The 18,546-nt window shown below is 43.8% G+C and overlaps 4 protein-coding genes across 4 annotated transcripts; 2 read left to right on the top strand and 2 right to left on the bottom strand.

Moving 5' to 3' along the window:
• Nucleotides 1–203: 203 nt before the first annotated feature.
• Nucleotides 204–1,553, bottom strand: LOC135172979 (uncharacterized). Its single transcript, XM_064139552.1, has 2 exons — nucleotides 732–1,553; nucleotides 204–632 (listed from the first exon to the last, which is right to left on the bottom strand). The coding sequence occupies exons 1-2, from the start codon at nucleotides 1,551–1,553 to the stop codon at nucleotides 204–206; spliced, it is 1,251 nt and encodes a 416-aa protein (XP_063995622.1).
• A 39-nt stretch (nucleotides 1,554–1,592) lies between these two features.
• On the bottom strand, nucleotides 1,593–3,990 carry LOC135172980 (uncharacterized). Its single transcript, XM_064139553.1, has 2 exons — nucleotides 3,486–3,990; nucleotides 1,593–3,433 (listed from the first exon to the last, which is right to left on the bottom strand). Exons 1-2 carry the CDS (start codon nucleotides 3,988–3,990, stop codon nucleotides 1,593–1,595), a joined length of 2,346 nt encoding a protein of 781 aa, XP_063995623.1.
• A 9,305-nt stretch (nucleotides 3,991–13,295) lies between these two features.
• LOC135172981 (uncharacterized) lies at nucleotides 13,296–14,162 on the top strand. Its single transcript, XM_064139554.1, has 2 exons — nucleotides 13,296–13,632; nucleotides 13,687–14,162. The coding sequence occupies exons 1-2, from the start codon at nucleotides 13,296–13,298 to the stop codon at nucleotides 14,160–14,162; spliced, it is 813 nt and encodes a 270-aa protein (XP_063995624.1).
• A 39-nt stretch (nucleotides 14,163–14,201) lies between these two features.
• Nucleotides 14,202–16,445, top strand: LOC135172982 (uncharacterized). Its single transcript, XM_064139556.1, has one exon. The coding sequence runs from the start codon at nucleotides 14,202–14,204 to the stop codon at nucleotides 16,443–16,445; it is 2,244 nt and encodes a 747-aa protein (XP_063995626.1).
• Nucleotides 16,446–18,546: the final 2,101 nt, after the last annotated feature.

Consider the following 18,546-nt stretch of genomic DNA (forward strand, 5'->3'; position numbering starts at 1 on the left):
TAAGTGGCAGCAGTTAAAATGCCCTTACATACATACATACGTACATCCGTACATACTCCCGGCGGAAGCTGCGAAACGAATGTTCACTGAACAGTTGCGAAGCAGTGAAAAAACGTTTGACAAGGGCTGTATAAGTTCGGTCGCGGGTCAGTCTTCATCTAACTGCCTCGTGACGCATACAAATAATCGATACAACTTAAAAACTAAGTCATTGGCAACATGCACAATCTGGTGATGTTGCGCTTGAATGTTCCATTTGTGGTTCTGATGGTTGCCACCCGAGCGGTTCCATCACTGCCAGGAAACACCTCAGTGATGACTCCCAGCGGCCATCGAGCACAAGTGAGGAGATCGTCCATCAAAAGCACTACTGACCCCACCTTGAGCTCAGCTGTGGAATCCTGCCACTTGTGACGAGTTTGCAGTTCGTGCAGATACTCATTGTGCCATTTATTCCAAAAGTCCTGTTTGGCCTTGGTGATGAAATTATAAATGGACAAGCGATTAACTGCAACTGAGGAAAAAGATCTTTCGGGTAATTGATTGAATGGACGACCAATAAGTAAATGTGCTGGGGTTATAGCTATGGGATCATTGGGGTCAGCCGAAAGAGCACACAACGGTCGGGAATTCTAAATTGATTCAATTTCTATTAACAGAGTATTTAATTGCTCATAGGTTAATTTATGGTCTTTTAAAACGGGTTTCAAATGATGTTTGAAACTCTTTACGGCTGCTTCCCAAATCCCGCCGAAATGGAGAGATAATGGTGGATTGAAATGCCAACGGATGCGTTTAGATGTCGCGTACGCGCCCACAGTGCCTTCGAAATCCGGACTCGAGATCAGATTGTATAATTCGTCGAGTTCTCGGTTCCCCCCGACGAAGTTGGTGCCGTTATCGGAGTACATGTGTTCCGGAACTCCTCTTCTACTAACGAACCTACGGAAGGCCGCAGGAAAGCCTTCTGTCGAAAGGTCGATGGCGAGTTCGATATGAACTGCCTTCGACACCATACATATAAAAACGCATCCGTATGCCTTCAAAAAAGATCGATTGCGGTCCTTCTTCTCTTTGATGAGAATTGGCCCGAAGAAGTCGACGCCTGTTTTCGCGAATGCTGGGGCTTCGTTAACACGAAATTTTGGGGGATCTGCCATCTGAGCATGGGCAAATTTTGGTCTCTGGCGGATACATTCAAGGCAGGAATGAACAATTTTCCTGATTTGATCCTTGCCATTGAGAATCCAATATTTGGATGGAAGGACATACAGGGTAGTCTGAATCCCGGCGTGGTAGTTTGACTGATGAACTCGGCGAATGAGCATATCAGTGACGAGATGTTTACTTGGTAGTAAAGTGGGGTGTTTCCGATTAAACGGAATTTCCGACTGGGTGAGGCGTCCACCTACCCGTAGAATTCCCTTGTCGTCAATGAAGGGATGTAATTGGTCAAAAGGAGTCCCTGTTCGACGCGGTCGGACTGATTCGCTGGAATCGTGGGTCGCGGCTAGCTTTCGTAGCTCGTTGGAAAATCGTTCGCGCTGGACCATAGCTAAGATACGATATTCGGCTTCTTGGAGCTCGTCAATTTAAAGGGAGCTCGAACGCGGAATTTCCGATTTTTTCCATCGGAGGATACGCGCAATAACCCGTGTAAGCCGTTCAAAATTGGAAAATCGCGCGTATATCACTTCTGGAGATGCCTCAGCCAGGAGGCAAATGCCTTTCTTTAATGCCGGAACTTGAAGGTTTGAAGGTATAATTGAATTTGGCCATTGTGTTGGATTATGGACTAGCCATTCGGGCCCGGTAGTCCAGAGTGTATTTTTTAGAAATTCTAAAGGCATCTGTCCTCTGGATAGGGTATCAGCGGGATTATCCTCGGATCGGATGTGCTTCCAGATAACCTCATCTCCTAAAGTTTGAATATCTGCGACGCGGTTCTCTTCAAAGGTACGCAGAAGATGAGGGGCCTTCTTTAACCAACACAGCACGATGGTGGAATCCGACCATAAGTATACCGGATTGATCGAAAATTCTATTTGAGCCCTAGTCTCGACATATAGCCTTTTGAGAACGGAGGCTGCGCAAAGTTCTAAACGCGGAATTGTGACTCCCTTCAGAGGGGCTACTCGAGATTTACTGCAGATCAATCTAATCGCGACAGTGCCCTGAGAGTTCTGAGACTTAATATACAGACAGGCTCCGTAGCCGTTGATGGACGCATCACAAAATCCATGAAGTTCGATGCTTACAGCGTTCGGAATCAGAATCTGACGCGAGACCACGTCTTGTAAGCGTGGAAGCTGAGATGCTAATGATATCCATTTGGAATGGATATCTTGAGGAAGCGACTCATCCCATGTGATTTTTGCTTTCCAATAATCCTGGATGAGGGTCTTCGCGAGAAGAGTTATGGGACCTAATAAACCCAATGGGTCGAAAATTTTGGATAGCTTAGAGAGGAGTTTCCGTTTGGTTGCGGAAACATTCGGGTTCACTTGGGCAATGGTGTATCGAAGGCCGTCGCTTTCGGCGTCCCAGATGATACCTAGAGTTTTTTTAATTGGGTCAGTTCTGCACAGACAATCCAGGTAGAAGAATTTTTTATCTATGGAATTGAGCACCGCGCTGTGGTTGGATGCCCATTGACGAATTTTGAAACCGCCGCGAGCTAACAATGCTATCATCTCATCCCGGATGGTTAGGAGTTCGTCGAGAGAATCTGCACCGGAGATAAAATCATCGACGTAAAAATCGCGAAGTAAGAGTTTGCTAGCGCGTGGGAAATGCTCTGCTTCGTCCCGAGCAAGCTGTTGCATGGTACGAACCGCGAGAAAGGGGGCCGAGGCTGTCCCGAAAGTGACAGTATTTAGCTGAAATGTTCGAAGTTGGCCGTGATGGGTCCATAAAACCTTCTGAAATTGACGATCTTCCGGATGGACGAGAATCTGACGGTACATTTTCTCAATGTCAGCCGTAATGACATACCGATGAACGCGAAATCGAAGGACTTGCTCAAAGATGGTATTTTGGATCGTGGGCCCGACAAGAAGAGTGTCGTTGAGGGAAATGCCCGTAGAAGTCTTCGCGGAGGCGTCGAACACGACTTGAACTTTGGTGGTCTCACTCGACTCCTTGATGACAGCATGGTGAGGAAGATAACATCCCCCTTTGATCTCGTCACACAGAGTCATATGACCGAGAGAAATGTACTCCTCCATCACTCTGGTGTATTCCAGTCTCAGTGAAACCTTAGCTGAGAGTTTTCGCCCTAGCGCCTGAAACCGTTTGAGGGCCTGTATGCGAGATTCTCCCAGACTGAATTTGGAATCTCTGAATGGGAGACGAACTATGTAGCGACCAGTGACATCCGGTTTGGTGTGCGTCAAATAATGTTGCTCGCACGAAATCTCATCGCGAGATCGAACTGGGTCATGATCGAAGTCTTTTAAGATCGAAGTCTCGTTTTACGACATTGCACGGCGAGTTAGTGGACGACGTTACGATTTCGGATCCTCCGGCGAAGATCCATCCCAATCGGGTTTTTTGAATCATGATGCTAGAGTCTTTATGACGGAGTTTAATTTGCCCTCCCGAGAGCACTGACAACATTGTATTCGACGCGATTAACAGATCGACCGCTTTGGGCAGATGAAACTGAGGGTCGGCTAGCTTAAGATTTTTGGGGATATCGAATAGTTGTCGGGGAAACATTTCGCGGGGATTCCTCTCTGCGATTTGAGGTACTATCAGAAAATTCAACCGTTGCGTAAAATCATTGTGATTCGACCGTATTTCTAATTGACCGTATCTTTCTGCAATGGTGCACAAGCCATCCACCGCGCCGATGTTAACTGAACAGCTAATGGTGTTTAACCGAAGGGATTGCGCAAAACGTTGGGTGATTAAATTCACGGTCGAACACGAATCTAAAAGTGCACGGGCTAACACGATTTTTCCACGATTATCGATGAGTTTGACCATCGCGGTGGTCATTAACTGGGAATCTGACGGGAACGCGACCGATGCATACGATTGGACCGTTAGTCATTGATGTCCAATGTTTGACGAAGATGGTTCCGGAGTTTTTTGTTGTTGAGAACCTCTCTCATTGTGTAACAGCGTGTGGTGATTCCGATTACACCTGTTACACCGCTGGTTACTTTTGCAAGGGAACTGATGAATCCACAAACAGTTCTGACAAGCCTTGACCTTTCGAATGAGGTTCCAACGATCTTGAGTACTGAGTCCGTTGAAGGTTGGGCATTTATAAAGACGATGGGACTCAGTGCAGCTGGGACACTTAGAAAATGCTGCAGGGGTTTCAGCTGTTGCTGAAGTAACGAAAGTATGGGATCGTTTGGGAACCTTATGAGATGGTTGAGAGAGGTTCTCTCCTACCCGTTTTTTATTGATGTGATTTCGGCTAAATGCAGCCGAATGTCCAAAAGCTTGTTGCTTGAAAATGGCATTCTGAATGAACTTGAAGAGGTCATTCAATTTGGGGCGGGTGTCCATCTCGAGTGTGTCTTGCCATCGACTTCGGAGGACAGGGGGAAGACAACGCTCGATGATGCATACGACCAGATCATCGTTTACTTGCACATCGAGGCCTTCCAAAATGTGAAGATGCTGACGAGCTTGACCTATCAAAGCTGATAGCTCGTCAGCCGACATTTTCTGGACCTGAGGAAGGTCAAGAATGGCGTGTAGATGTTCTACGGCCGCCATACGCTTGTGATCGTAGAAATCTAAAAGGGTTTGCCATGCCTTCGGATAATCCTTTTCGCTAGGATCGAATTGGCTGACCTTGGCGAGGGCTTTGTCGGTAAGTGAGTCAAAGAGTTGACTGCACTTGATCGCGTCGCTAATATCGGATCGCGAGTGAACCAATGCGATGAATTTATTTTTATAGTTAGCCCAATTTTCGCGTTTTCCATCGAAGACTGGGATGCGAATTTTGGGGAGTCTCGGTAGCTCCTGCCGCTCGGTAATGGTGATGTTACCGGAGTTAGCCGTAGAGCTTAGAAGAGGCGCGCTCTGTCTTAATTTTTCAATCGCACTGGCCACTTCACAATAGCGCGATTTGATTCGCTCGAACTCGTTTACCAGAGGATCGTCGGGATAATTCGCGCATAATTTATCATTGTATTTCCCGGCATTTTCATAGTACGAGGTTAAACGATCCAGACGTACTTTCGCATTTATCGCGTGAACATTCAAACCGTCGAGATAATTTTCTAATTTTTCGGTTTGGTTAATGAGGAGATTTAATTTTACCCGCAAATGAGTGAAATGTTTTTCGTCTTCTGGGGCATGCTCCATGTTGAATAATTCATAAGTTATTTAATTAAATTAAATTCTCGATTTTCTTGTTGAATATTATTTAAATGAGTGAGAGGAACAGTTAAATTTACGTCGAATCCGCTGATTCGTAGAATACATGTTTGATTGTGAGAAAGGTAGCAAATAGATAACGATAGATGATGTATAGATGATCACTTATCTTTTAGATGATCGGTAGCCAGCGATGTCCCCTTGAGCGCGCTGGTGATTTTTCCACTGGAAGTGTTGGCTGCTGTCAATCCGGATGCACGTCACAATGCTCTTGAGCTTCGGCTGAGCGTTTTTTCAAAAAAATGTCCTTCTTATTCACTACCACATGAATTTCTCACGTTACTCGCAGTTTTTAATTCAGGTAACAATTAAACCTCACAGGAGGCACCATGTTTAATCGATGAATACTGTTGGAATTCCTGGAAGCCGACAGGATTCCATCACTAATACTAACGCCTGCTCACCGTCAGGCAAAATCACAACAACCCAATTATTGCTATGGGCCTACTTCGCATTTTTTGGGTGATGGGGCGCCACTTTCTGGACCGCTCTTAGCTATCCTGCATAAGGGGGATGCCCCACCACCGACCACGAGGCCCCCCGAAATCGACCGGTTGAGCGATCGGGCAGCCTCGCTCGTTCACTTTCTTCCGGGATTCATTAGATCAATACGTGTCTAACCGTTTCTCGGATATTAATTAAAATATTTGACCGCTCAACCAATTAGAGTAAAGTTATAAGTACCGCTCATTGTTAATTTAATAATTGCTGACTTATCAATACTGATAAATTGTAATCGTGAATAAATTAGTGACGTGCCGTGTAACTTTATCTAATTTATTTTTTTTTGGACCGCTCAAATCAACTCACACCGATCCCCTCCGATCCAGAACTTTCTTACAACAAATACCATCATACCCTGCGTGGTATGGTGGTTGCAATAAATTTTAAGGAATATTAATGAATAAAATCAGAACACAATATTTTAGTTGGGAAAAAGCCTTTCGGCATAAAGAACCCAAGTTTATTGAATAGTTTATAAAGATAACTGCGAATGACGCAACAAATACGACAGTTTATGCGTTAACACGCACACACACACACACACGCACACTAGTCTCTATTTCGGAATTAATTCTCAGGCTATTTTGAATGATTTTGAAATTTGATTATGTCTTGATCAGTTGTTAATGTTGATTGTTTAGGATACACAATTAACTTTCGCCGTTCGTGAAGTGTTTATGTGGCTAACCAAGAGGCTACGGACCACTGATCTCGAGATTGCGTTGTTTAATTTGTGGATGTTGAATAGTTTAAATAATTCGTGATTTATCTGAAATGGCATTCGGGATCACTTGTTCAATCAAATTTATTGTCTTTGCGAGACAGATCGGTTGTTAACAAAGTGGATATAAATCCTGATCGATATGATCACACAGTGTACACTTTCACAGAGACTTTCTAACTGACGGTTGGGCTTTCAAAAAAAAGCTTTTCCGTCGCAAGCGTCTTTTGGGTCCCGCCTCGCAATCGGCGACAGCGACATATCCACAGGTGCGACGACGGGCCCACGGTAAGTGCTGCCGCCGTAAGTGGCAGCAGTTAAAATGCCCCTATGTGTCGGTAAAGACGAGTCTATTACCGTACAATCATAGCTAGGGCAATTTGGCCGGCGCCATTGGATTCGTGTGACGATTTCCGATTTTTGTAGGGGTCCGGGAATATTCCAAAGTGCGTTTTTCCATTTTTCTCGGCTTCTATGTTTCCTAGAGGCCAAAGGACCCGGATTTAGGATCACACAGTTTTTCGTCCATATCTTTGGAAATATCATAGCTAGGGCAATTTGGCCGGCGCCATTGGATGCGTGAGACGATTTTCGATTTTTCTAGGGGTCCGGGAAGATTCTGAAATCGATTTTTTCGTATTTCGCGATTTTCTCGACTCCTAGGGCTCCTAGAGCGAAGAGGACCCTGATTTCGGATCACACCGTTGTGCGTCCATATCTTTGGTAGTATCATAGCTACGGCAATTTGGCCGGCGCCATTGAATTCGTGAGACGATTCCCTATTTTTCTAGGGGTCCGGGAGTATTCTGAAATCGATTTTGTTGTTTTTCGAGTTTTTCTCGGCTCCCATGGCCCCTACAGGCAGAAGGACCCGGATTTGGGATTACACCGTTGGTCGTCCATATCTTTGGTAATATCATAGCTAGGGCAATTTGGCCGGCGCCATTGGATGCGTGAGACGATTTCCGATTTTTCTAGGGTTCCGGGAATATTCTGACATCGATTTTTTCGTTTTTCGAGTTTTTCTCGGCTCCTAGGGCTCCTAGAGAGAAAAGGACCCTGATTTCGGATCACACCGTTGTTCGTCCATATCTTTGGAAATATAATGGCTAGGGCAATTTGGCCGGCGCCATTGGATTCGTGAGACGATTTCCTATTTTTCTAGGAGTCCGGGAATTTTCTAAAATCGATTTTTTCGTTTTATGCGTTTTTCTCGGCTCCTCTGGCTCCGAGAGCAAAAAGGGCCCGGATGTGGGATCCCACCCTTCTTCTTCCATATCTTTGGAAATATAATTGCTAAGACCATTTGGCCGGCGCCATTGGATTCGTGAGACGATTTCCGACTTTTTTAAGGGACCGGAAATTTTCTGAAATCGACCTTTTTGTTTTTCGCGTTTTTCGCGGCTCCTATGGCTCCTAGAGCAAAAAGGGCCGGGTTTGGCATCACTCCGCTTTGCGTCCATATCTTTAGAAATATAATGGCCAGGGCAATTTGGCCGGCGCCATTGGATTCATGACACGATTTCCGACTTTTCTAGGGGTCCGGGAAGATTCTGAAATCGATTTTTTCGTATTTCGCGATTTTCTCGACTCCTAGGGCTCCTAGAGCGAAGAGGACCCTGATTTCGGATCACACCGTTGTGCGTCCATATCTTTGGTAGTATCATAGCTACGGCAATTTGGCCGGCGCCATTGAATTCGTGAGACGATTCCCTATTTTTCTAGGGGTCCGGGAGTATTCTGAAATCGATTTTGTTGTTTTTCGAGTTTTTCTCGGCTCCCATGGCCCCTACAGGCAAAAGGACCCGGATTTGGGATTACACCGTTGGTCGTCCATATCTTTGGTAATATCATAGCTAGGGCAATTTGGCCGGCGCCATTGGATGCGTGAGACGATTTCCGATTTTTCTAGGGTTTCGGGAATATTCTGACATCGATTTTTTCGTTTTTCGAGTTTTTCTCGGCTCCTAGGGCTCCTAGAGAGAAAAGGACCCTGATTTCGGATCACACCGTTGTTCGTCCATATCTTTGGAAATATAATGGCTAGGGCAATTTGGCCGGCGCCATTGGATTCGTGAGACGATTTCCTATTTTTCTAGGAGTCCGGGAATTTTCTAAAATCGATTTTTTCGTTTCATGCGTTTTTCTCGGCTCCTCTGGCTCCGAGAGCAAAAAGGGCCCGGATGTGGGATCCCACCCTTCTTCTTCCATATCTTTGGAAATATAATTGCTAAGACCATTTGGCCGGCGCCATTGGATTCGTGAGACGATTTCCGACTTTTTTAAGGGACCGGAAATTTTCTGAAATCGACCTTTTCGTTTTTCGCGTTTTTCGCGGCTCCTATGGCTCCTAGAGCAAAAAGGGCCGGGTTTGGCATCACTCCGCTTTGCGTCCATATCTTTAGAAATATAATGGCCAGGGCAATTTGGCCGGCGCCATTGGATTCATGACACGATTTCCGACTTTTCTAGGGGTCCGGGAATATTTTGAAATCGATTTTTTCGTTTTTTGCGTTTTTCTTGGCTCCTATGAATCCTAGCATCATGTTCGGGTTCAGCACGACGAATAATCCGGAAACTGATGCAACATCTTACGGGAGATACGGGGGTAAGGCACAAATACAATGGAGTGATGCCTGGTTCCCCAAGGGTACCGTTGGAGAGACTGTTCCCCAGTGACATTCACCCCTCGGCACGATAATTTCCACCTTGGCTTGTGGAGTCGGGTCCGCGGCGATGTCTTGGGTCTTCCTGACGGGTCTTTACTCCCGTAGGTCGTCCTTATAGCTATCGCTAGCCGGGCTCCGAAGTGGGCCCCAGGATCCTTGATTCAGGTGCTGCTACACACCACCCTGACTCCTTCCCCGTGGTACCACCCATTCTCCGGCCTTTCCCCTATCCACCACCTGGGGAAGCGCTCAGTCGGTGACTCGCCCGTCCCCCTCGTCTCGTCTACAGATACGTCAGAGGTGAGAAGGAAAAAAGTATATTAGACTTTAGCTTATTATTAAGAAGGAAAAATGTAGTTTAGTTTTATTGGAAATGAGATAAAGATTCAATAATCAAAAATGTGAATTCTATTTTATATCTCTTATTTTATACGCTGCAAAGAGACGACCGCTCTGCATCGGTTCCTTAAACGAACGAACTAATACCATAAAGGGATACAACACCCTGGACCTGATGACTCCCTCATCAACAATGGTCCCACGCATGCACCTCTCTATTCATTCAGAAAACCGAGCCCATACATCACCTCCAAAACATCCTAGAATTATTTCTCATAAAAATGTTTTCCACACTCGAGTGGAAACACTAGAATAAAGGAAATACCAATCATATAAAGATCCATTCATTGTGTTGAATTCCTAAAAGTAAAAGAAATTCTCTTTGAAAAATCTTTATTTTGAGTCTGCTTGTACAAACTTCAGCTCTAGTTGACTAATTCAGTTCGAGGGATGAAACTGTTCTGTCTTCTTTTTCTAAAAACTGCATTTTACTAAAATCTTAGCCAAGTAAGTCGTCGGGTTGGGGGAACTGGAACGGGAAAGGCCCAAGATCTTTGTATGGCCAAAATTAAGGAAGGGATGTCCTTTGAGGGCTGAACTTAGGAGAAAGGGAAAAATGAGGGATTTGCACGGAAGAGTGCCATTAAGTAGGAAACGTGGGTATGGAACACCTCCCTTGTTAAAGTTGGAGACGCAGTTTACAACTTATCGAAAAAGTATTTTTATTTATTTTTGTTTCCTTTTAATTTTATGTTACTTTTCTAATGTCTACAGCTACTCTTAGAGAGTTGATCAAGTCGTAGCGACTTCATAAATTATTTTTCTTTTTTTTTTGAAATTTCAAACTTGCTAATAGCAAGGTTGAAATTTCATCTTTATCAAGTGATCTATATATATGTCACAAGACGTCCCGACGTCGGACCCCCCCCCCGCCGCCGTCGGACGTCCGGGACGTCGTATATTCAAATTACGTGTCACTATGTTTGTCCGCGATGGACTCTTAAACTATTCAACCGATTTCAATGAAATTTGCACACCGTGTGCAGTTTGATTCAACTTACATAGTAGAATAGCGTATACCTTAATTTATAGTCACAATATTATTTTATTTTAAATTATTCGTCTAATATTTGACATTCACACATTCTAATCTGTTAACTCCAACTAATTTTAAGAGATGGCGATATCTATTGACTGGGTTGAGTAAGTAGTCAATAGATGGCGCTGCTACGTGAAACCTGTGGCGACTCCGACCTCCAGGAGCTCCGGAGCGCCTGCGCAGACCGCCCCTGTCCCACCGCCTGACAGGCAGACCATGGCGCCGGGGCAGGGGACTAGCCCTGATGCGCAGCCGCAAGCGGAGCGCATGCGTAGGGCATGAGCTGAGCGCGGTTCACCGGAAGGAGATGAATTATTATTATTATTATTAGTTACCGTGATTCCTGCATGCATGACACGCATAGCATTTAGTGAGATCGACTGATTTACATTTAGATACGCATACGATTGTACTTCGAATAAATATATATAATATCCAACACGTGGAATTCTTCTTTACCCGAGGTTGGGACTCAATATTGCTAAAAACCTACAAACCTGTCACGTTGTTTGTCCGCGAACCACTTCACCGATTTTAATGAAATTTGCACACCGTGTGCAGTTTGATTCAACTTACATGGTAGAATGGCTTACACCTTAATTTATTGTCGCAATATTATTTTATTGTAAATTTGTTGTCTTTTATTTGACATTCACACACATTCTAATCTGTCAACTCCAAATGATTTTAACAGATGGCGATATCTATTGATTGGGTTGAGTAAGTAATCAATAGATGGCGCCGATATGTGGAATCTACAAACGTGTACTATAACCTACAATTCAATAACATAACCACCACGTGTTGTTCAGGCTAAAATATAAGTTAAATATATTTTGTACGAACGGAACGAAAACGAAATACCGTGAAATTCAATTGTTTTTACTGTAAAATGTTTGGTGTTAGCTTAACCGGCCACGTGTTACTTAAACTGAAGTGTAAATTAAATTTATATTATAGTGAAGATAATAGTAAAGCTCAAAACTCTTCAATTACAATATATACATGTAAGTATTATCACATATTTATAAAAGTCAATTGATGTATCCATGAGAAAATGCTACAAAGCTCCCCACACGTTTTCTAGAATTGTACAATTTTTTTTTCATCATTTTTATTTAACCCTTATTAACTACTATTTTGCACTTCTCATTTCATTGTACTTTAATAGCATGTTTTTCTATTTTTTTTTCTCATAATGAAACGTTAACATTATTATTTCAGTAATATGCCACCGAAAAAATGTAATCTAAACACCGTGAGGAGCAGAGAGGCACAACGCAAACGTGTTGCAAGAGCACATGAATCGGCAGAACAAATCGCCACAAGAAATTCAGCTCAAAAAATCAGGGCGGCAGAGAGTCGTGCACAAGAACCTCAAGAACAGCGTGACGAACGTTTGCGACAGAATATTACGAGACCAAGAGCGGCACGAGAACGAAACATAGCTATAGCACGAGTACACGAACGACATAGGCAGCGGATTAGCCGCTCATTAATACGTACATCATTTGTTCGTCTTGCTTTTGAATATGCGCCAGATATTAACTACTCTGCACATTCCAAAATTGCTATCGGTGGAATGGATAAAGTATGTCAATATTGTCAGGCATTGAAATTTCGGAATGAAACACCCGGCATGTGCTGCGCATCAGGAAAAGTTGTCCTATCACCTCTTCCCACTCCTCCGGAACCTTTATTATCCCTTCTTGCTGGCGATTCAGATGATTCAAAATTATTTTTGCGTAAGATACGCAAATTTAATTCTTGCTTCCAAATGACGTCATTTGGCGCAACTAAAATCTGCGATTTCGCGTCTGATCGACGTAATTTTGAAACTACATTCAAAATACAAGGCCAGGTGTACCATCAAATCGGATCATTGATGCCCATGCCTGATAATAATCCGAAATTTCTTCAAATTCATTTTATGGGCAATTGTGAAGAGCGCGTGACGACTCGGTGCCAGTATGATTTCATTGAACAAGCAGAGGAAAGAGCAATTGTGATATTGCTGGAAACCTTTTTAGAAGATCAGAATGAACTAACTCGATTGATTAAAAGAGTTTCGCCACGACTGCAAAATGACAACTATCAAATCGTCATCAAAGCCGACAAAGTACCATTAGGTGAACATGCTGGTAGATTCAACGCTCCAACTGTTAATGATGTTGCCATTATTATGGTCGGCGATCCAGTTGACAAAAGAGCTATAAAAATTACACGGCGAGACAACACTGTCAGTACCGTTTCGGATCTACACCATTCATATGACGCACTGCAATATCCATTAATATTTTGGCAAGGACAGGATGAATACCACCTTAAAATCAACCAGTCTGATCCAAATACAGGTAAATTTGACAATTAACCATTTATTTTCTTACTGTATATACGAACTTCAATTTTTTATTGCATTTTATTTTCTATTGTTTTAGGTGCTTATGGAAATAAAAAAGTTAGTTCAATGAACTACTACGTACACCGAATAACGGTTAGACTAAATCAGGACAACTATATCCTACGATTTCGTCAGCCATTTCATCAATACATTGTTGATATGTTTGCTAAGGTTCAAAGCGAACGCCTGCGATTCATTCGATACAACCAGGCTAAATTACGATCGGAAGAATATATTCACTTACGAGATGCTGTTGCTGGAAACATCGACGGAAATTTGAATCCCAATGACATCGGTAAGTCTTTCATTTTACCTTCAAGCTACATCGGCGGTCCACTGAATATGCAGAAATACATACAAGATGCCATGACTTACGTACGTCATTACGGCCGACCGGATTTGTTTATTACATTCACGTGTAATCCGAATTGGCAAGAGATACAAACTTTACTATTACCAGGACAACAAGCAATTCATCGTCATGATATAACTGCACGTGTGTTCAAACAAAAATTGAAATCCTTAATTGATGTTATTGTTAAATATTCAGTTTTTGGTATCACACGTTGTTGGCTGTATACGGTTGAATGGCAAAAGCGAGGATTGCCTCATGCTCACATTTTAATTTGGTTTCAAGATAAAATCCGTCCAGAAGAAATTGATCAAATAATTTCAGCCGAAATTCCAGACCCATTAATTGATCAGGAATTATTTGATATTGTTACCAAACACATGATCCATGGGCCGTGCGGTGCTTTCAACATGACCTCATCATGCATGGAAAATGGAAAATGTAAGAAAAAATTCCCAAAGCCGTATACGAATGACACCATTACGAATATTGACGGTTATCCAATGTATCGCCGCAGAAATAGTGAGAATGGTGGCCACACATTCACAATGCAACTACAGAATTATCCAAATCAAGTAGAACTTGATAATCAGTGGGTGGTACCATACTCACCATTACTTTCAAAAACTTATGCAGCACATATCAATGTTGAGCTTTGCAGTCCGGTAAAATAAATTAACTACATTTGTAAATATGTAAACAAAGGCAGTGATATGGCCATATTTGGAGTACAAAATATCAATAACAATGACGAAATAGCACGATACCAAATGGGCAGATACATTAGCAGTAGCGAAGCTATTTGGCATATTCTTAGCTTTCCCATACACGAAAGAGATCCTTCTGTCCAGCATCTAGCAATACATCTTGAAAATGGTCAACGTGTATACTTCACTGAAGAAAATGTCTTTCAAAGAGCGCTTGAGGCTCCAAAAATGACTCTAACCGAATTTTTTACATTGTGTCAAAAATCTGATATTTTTGGCCAATTCGCAAAGACATTGATATATGCTGATGTTCCACGTTATTTTACATGGAACAAATCTAGGAAAAAATGGGAGCCACGAAAACAAGGAAAACCACAGCCTTCCATTACAGGCATATTCAAAGCTAAGACATTGGGGCGACTTTACACGGTACATCCAAAGCAACGTGAGTGCTTCCATTTACGTTTGTTATTGGTGAATGTTCCCGGACCAACGTCTTTTAAATTTCTGCGAACAGTTAATGGTCGAGTATTCAATACATTTCAAGATGCATGTCGTGAACTGCAATTGCTAGAAGACGATAACCATTGGGACTTAACGCTTGCTGATGCTGTGTTGACATCAACATCCAATAACATTCGTCAGCTGTTTGCAATTATTTTGACGACATGTTATCCATCACAAGCACAAACTTTGTGGGAAAAATATAAAAATTGGATGACAGAAGACATATTGCACCGAAATAGACAGACAGATCAATGCCAAAATAGAGATTATACGCCAGAGATGTATAATGAAGCGTTAGTGTTGATCGAGGATTTATGTGTGGTAATTTCAAATTTACCACTTAATCATTATGGTATGCCACCACCTAATCGCCCAGCTACCGACTTAGTCAACGTTGATTTACAACGAGAAAAACAATATGACCGTGGAAATTTAGCAACAATTATTGTGAACAGTGAGCCATTACTGACACCGGAACAAAAAAATATTTATGATCGGATTATGCTGGCTGTTGCTGCTGAACAAGGTGGTTTTTTTTTCTTGGACGCACCAGGAGGAACCGGTAAGATATTTTTAATATCGTTGATTCTTGCCAAAATACGGTCGCAACAGAAAATCGCATTGGCAGTTGCATCGTCAGGCATTGCGGCTACTTTGCTAGATGGTGGGCGAACGGCACATTCAACATTTAAGCTGCCATTGGACATTCATCATAGACCAAATGCAATATGTAGCATAAAAAAGAATAGTGGAATAGCTGCAGTATTGCGAAAGAGTTCAATAATAATTTGGGATGAGTGCACAATGGCTCACAAATATTCACTCGAAGCATTGCATAGAACTATGCAAGATTTGAACGGCAATAATAAACTTTTCGGTGGTGCTATCTTACTTTTATCGGGTGATTTCCGACAGACCTTACCGGTTATACCTCGCTCTACTTTCGCGGATGAGATTAATGCATCTTTGAAACAATCATTCTTATGGCGAAGTGTTGAAACACTTCGATTGACGATAAACATGCGCGTGCGATTGCAAAATGATCCATCAGCACAAATATTTTCCGAACAATTACGAGATATTGGGAACGGCAAAATAGAAGTTCAACCAAATATGCAATGCATTAAACTGCCAGACAATTTCTGCACTGTTCTTCAGGAAAAAAATGAATTGATTCAAAGTATTTTTCCGAATATACAGAATAATTACTTGAATCACAACTGGCTCAGTCATCGAGTGATTTTGGCAGCTAGAAATGTTGACGTTGACGAAATTAACTTTCAGATACAACAGTTGTTACCAGGCGATCTGATGTCTTTTAAATCAATCGATACTGTTGTTGATGAAAATGAAAGTGTCAATTTTCCAATTGAATTTTTAAATTCACTAGATATACCTGGAATACCACCACATAATCTTCGACTAAAGATTGGTTCCCCTATTATTCTACTACGTAATTTGAATCCACCTCAATTATGCAACGGTACGCGTTTGGTCATCAAAAAGATCACTGGAAATATTCTTGAAGCAACCATTTTAAGTGGGAAGTTTAAAGGAAAAGTGGTCCTGTTGCCACGTATTCCAATGATACCATCTGTTGGAAATCCAGCTAAACGCTGGCCTCCCGTCCCCCGCGCCCCCCGAACTCTTGACCGCTCGACCCCTGGCCAAAACAACCCGCTGTTGCCAGGGGGTCAATTGGCATTTTTGCCTATCCGAGGCGCCACTTTCCGGACGGATTGACCCCGGAAACACGCCCTTCAACCAATCAGAGGGGTCACGTGTCAATCAATCTAGATCCTTCTCGACCGTGACCTCTCCGAAAATCTCTCTCTCACCGTTTGGACTCCGTTGCGACAACAAGTACCACATTGTGCTCTCGTCAACCTACAACGAAACCCAAACGTGTTTCAACTCTCGATTCCTCAAATCGCGAGTATCTCAATAGTATTGTTATTTAGAATCAGTGACCGCTCATCATTAATTTGTAATAGATTTTGACCATATTTTTGTAATAAAAGTGACTCGAAAATCATAACGCGTGTGACTCTTGGTGCCCCCATCCGGCTCAATTCCTCACCCCTCACCTCTCACCACCACCAGCCCCCCTCAATCACCCAACTTGCACAAACCAGATCCCTCATCCAACATTTTGGTCCTTCGAGCCGGATCGTGTAAGTGAAGTGAGAAATAGTGGTGGTTTTTGTGTGGCACGTACCGAACACGTGGTAAAATTCACGGTCAAGGTACCGGCAAGGGTACTCAACTCACGCGACGCTCGAAGCTTCGAGAAGCGTGCTCCTCGACGCAACGGTGCTCAACGCGCACCGCGCCACTCTACATCAGGACCCTGCCTTACCGACGCGCGGTAACTCACCGATCGACGCCTCACGACACCTCACACTCAGATGGCGCTACCGGAGACCACCATCTCACTCAACCGGGAGCGGGGCGCATGGATGGCGCGCCTTCATGAAGAGCTTCTCGACGATGATGTAGGGAACATCACCGTCAATAATCTCCAGTCTAAATTAGATATGCCGGAGAGTTATTGGGCGAAATTCGAGACTACTCACGAGAAGTTGGTCTCAGCCAGTGCCAAGATGGAAGGTGCCATGGATCTTCCATATTTCAAAGACAACGTCTTCAAGTCGGCGATCACTCATTACCATGAGGCCAGGGGGTTACTCACCCAACTCATCGACCAGAAGGATGGCCCATCGACCTCTCGACGCTCCATGGCAGCTGGGACAACTCAAGGCAATCAAAGTAAGAGGTATTTACCAGGTATCTCTCTCCCCAACTTCACGGGGAGATACTCGGAGTGGACATCGTTCCGGGACCTCTTTAATTCACTGGTCAGCTCAAATGCAGAGCTCTCCAACTTGGAGAGAATGCATTATCTCCGGACCAGCCTCAAGGACGAGCCTTCCCGAATTATCTCCAATCTGAAGATCGACGACGAGTCATTCAGCACGGCCTGGGATATCCTCGTCAAAAGGTACGAGAATAAAAGACTGCTTACCTCTGCTCACCTCGAGCAGTTGCTTAATCCTCCACGCATGACAGCTCACACGTCGCAGCAGTTGAATGCACTCCTGACCACAGTGACGGAGTCAGTAGCCGCTCTGCAGGCGATGGGATCGCCTACTCAGCACCGGGATCAAATAATACTCCACACCGTATCACAGAGGCTAAGTAACAGACTCATCGAAGCCTGGGAGGTGGAGGTCGGGTCCTCAAGCGACTACCCCACCTTCGACAAGTTCCAGGACTTCCTCACTGGACGAGCTCGAGCCATGGAAAGTATCGAGAAGAGATCGATCACCAAGGCTCCACATTCTCCAACGACTGCTCCAGCCAGAAGATTCCCACCTCCATCGCCCAAAATGAGTCGCTCAACAATCAGGACACACAAGGTGTCCACTCAGCCAGCTCAGAAGCCTCAATCAACTCAGCCCAAGGTCTCATACCCCTGCTCCATGTGCGGGGTTAATCATTACATCGCTTCTTGTGGCAGTTTCAAGAAGCTCACTCTCCAAGCTCGCAGGGATCTCGTCGAAAAGGAGTACCTCTGCTACAACTGCCTGGGACGACATCCAGTGAGGGATTGTCGTTCCAAACTCAACTGCCAACTCTGTGGCAGTCATCATCACTCGCTGCTGCATCCGCCAACAGCTGAGACAGCTACTCGTCCTGCTTCAGCCCAAAAACAAGAAGACTCAGCTCCTCGACACCCCGTCCCAGTAACTCATTACTATTACGAGCACGGGGCCATCAAGAACACCAAGGTTATGCAGGAACCTCAGCCTGGCACTTCAGCTGAATGAAGTGATCAGGCTCA

Source organism: Diachasmimorpha longicaudata, chromosome 2 (assembly GCF_034640455.1).
Source record: "Diachasmimorpha longicaudata isolate KC_UGA_2023 chromosome 2, iyDiaLong2, whole genome shotgun sequence".
Taxonomy (NCBI): domain Eukaryota; kingdom Metazoa; phylum Arthropoda; class Insecta; order Hymenoptera; family Braconidae; genus Diachasmimorpha; species Diachasmimorpha longicaudata.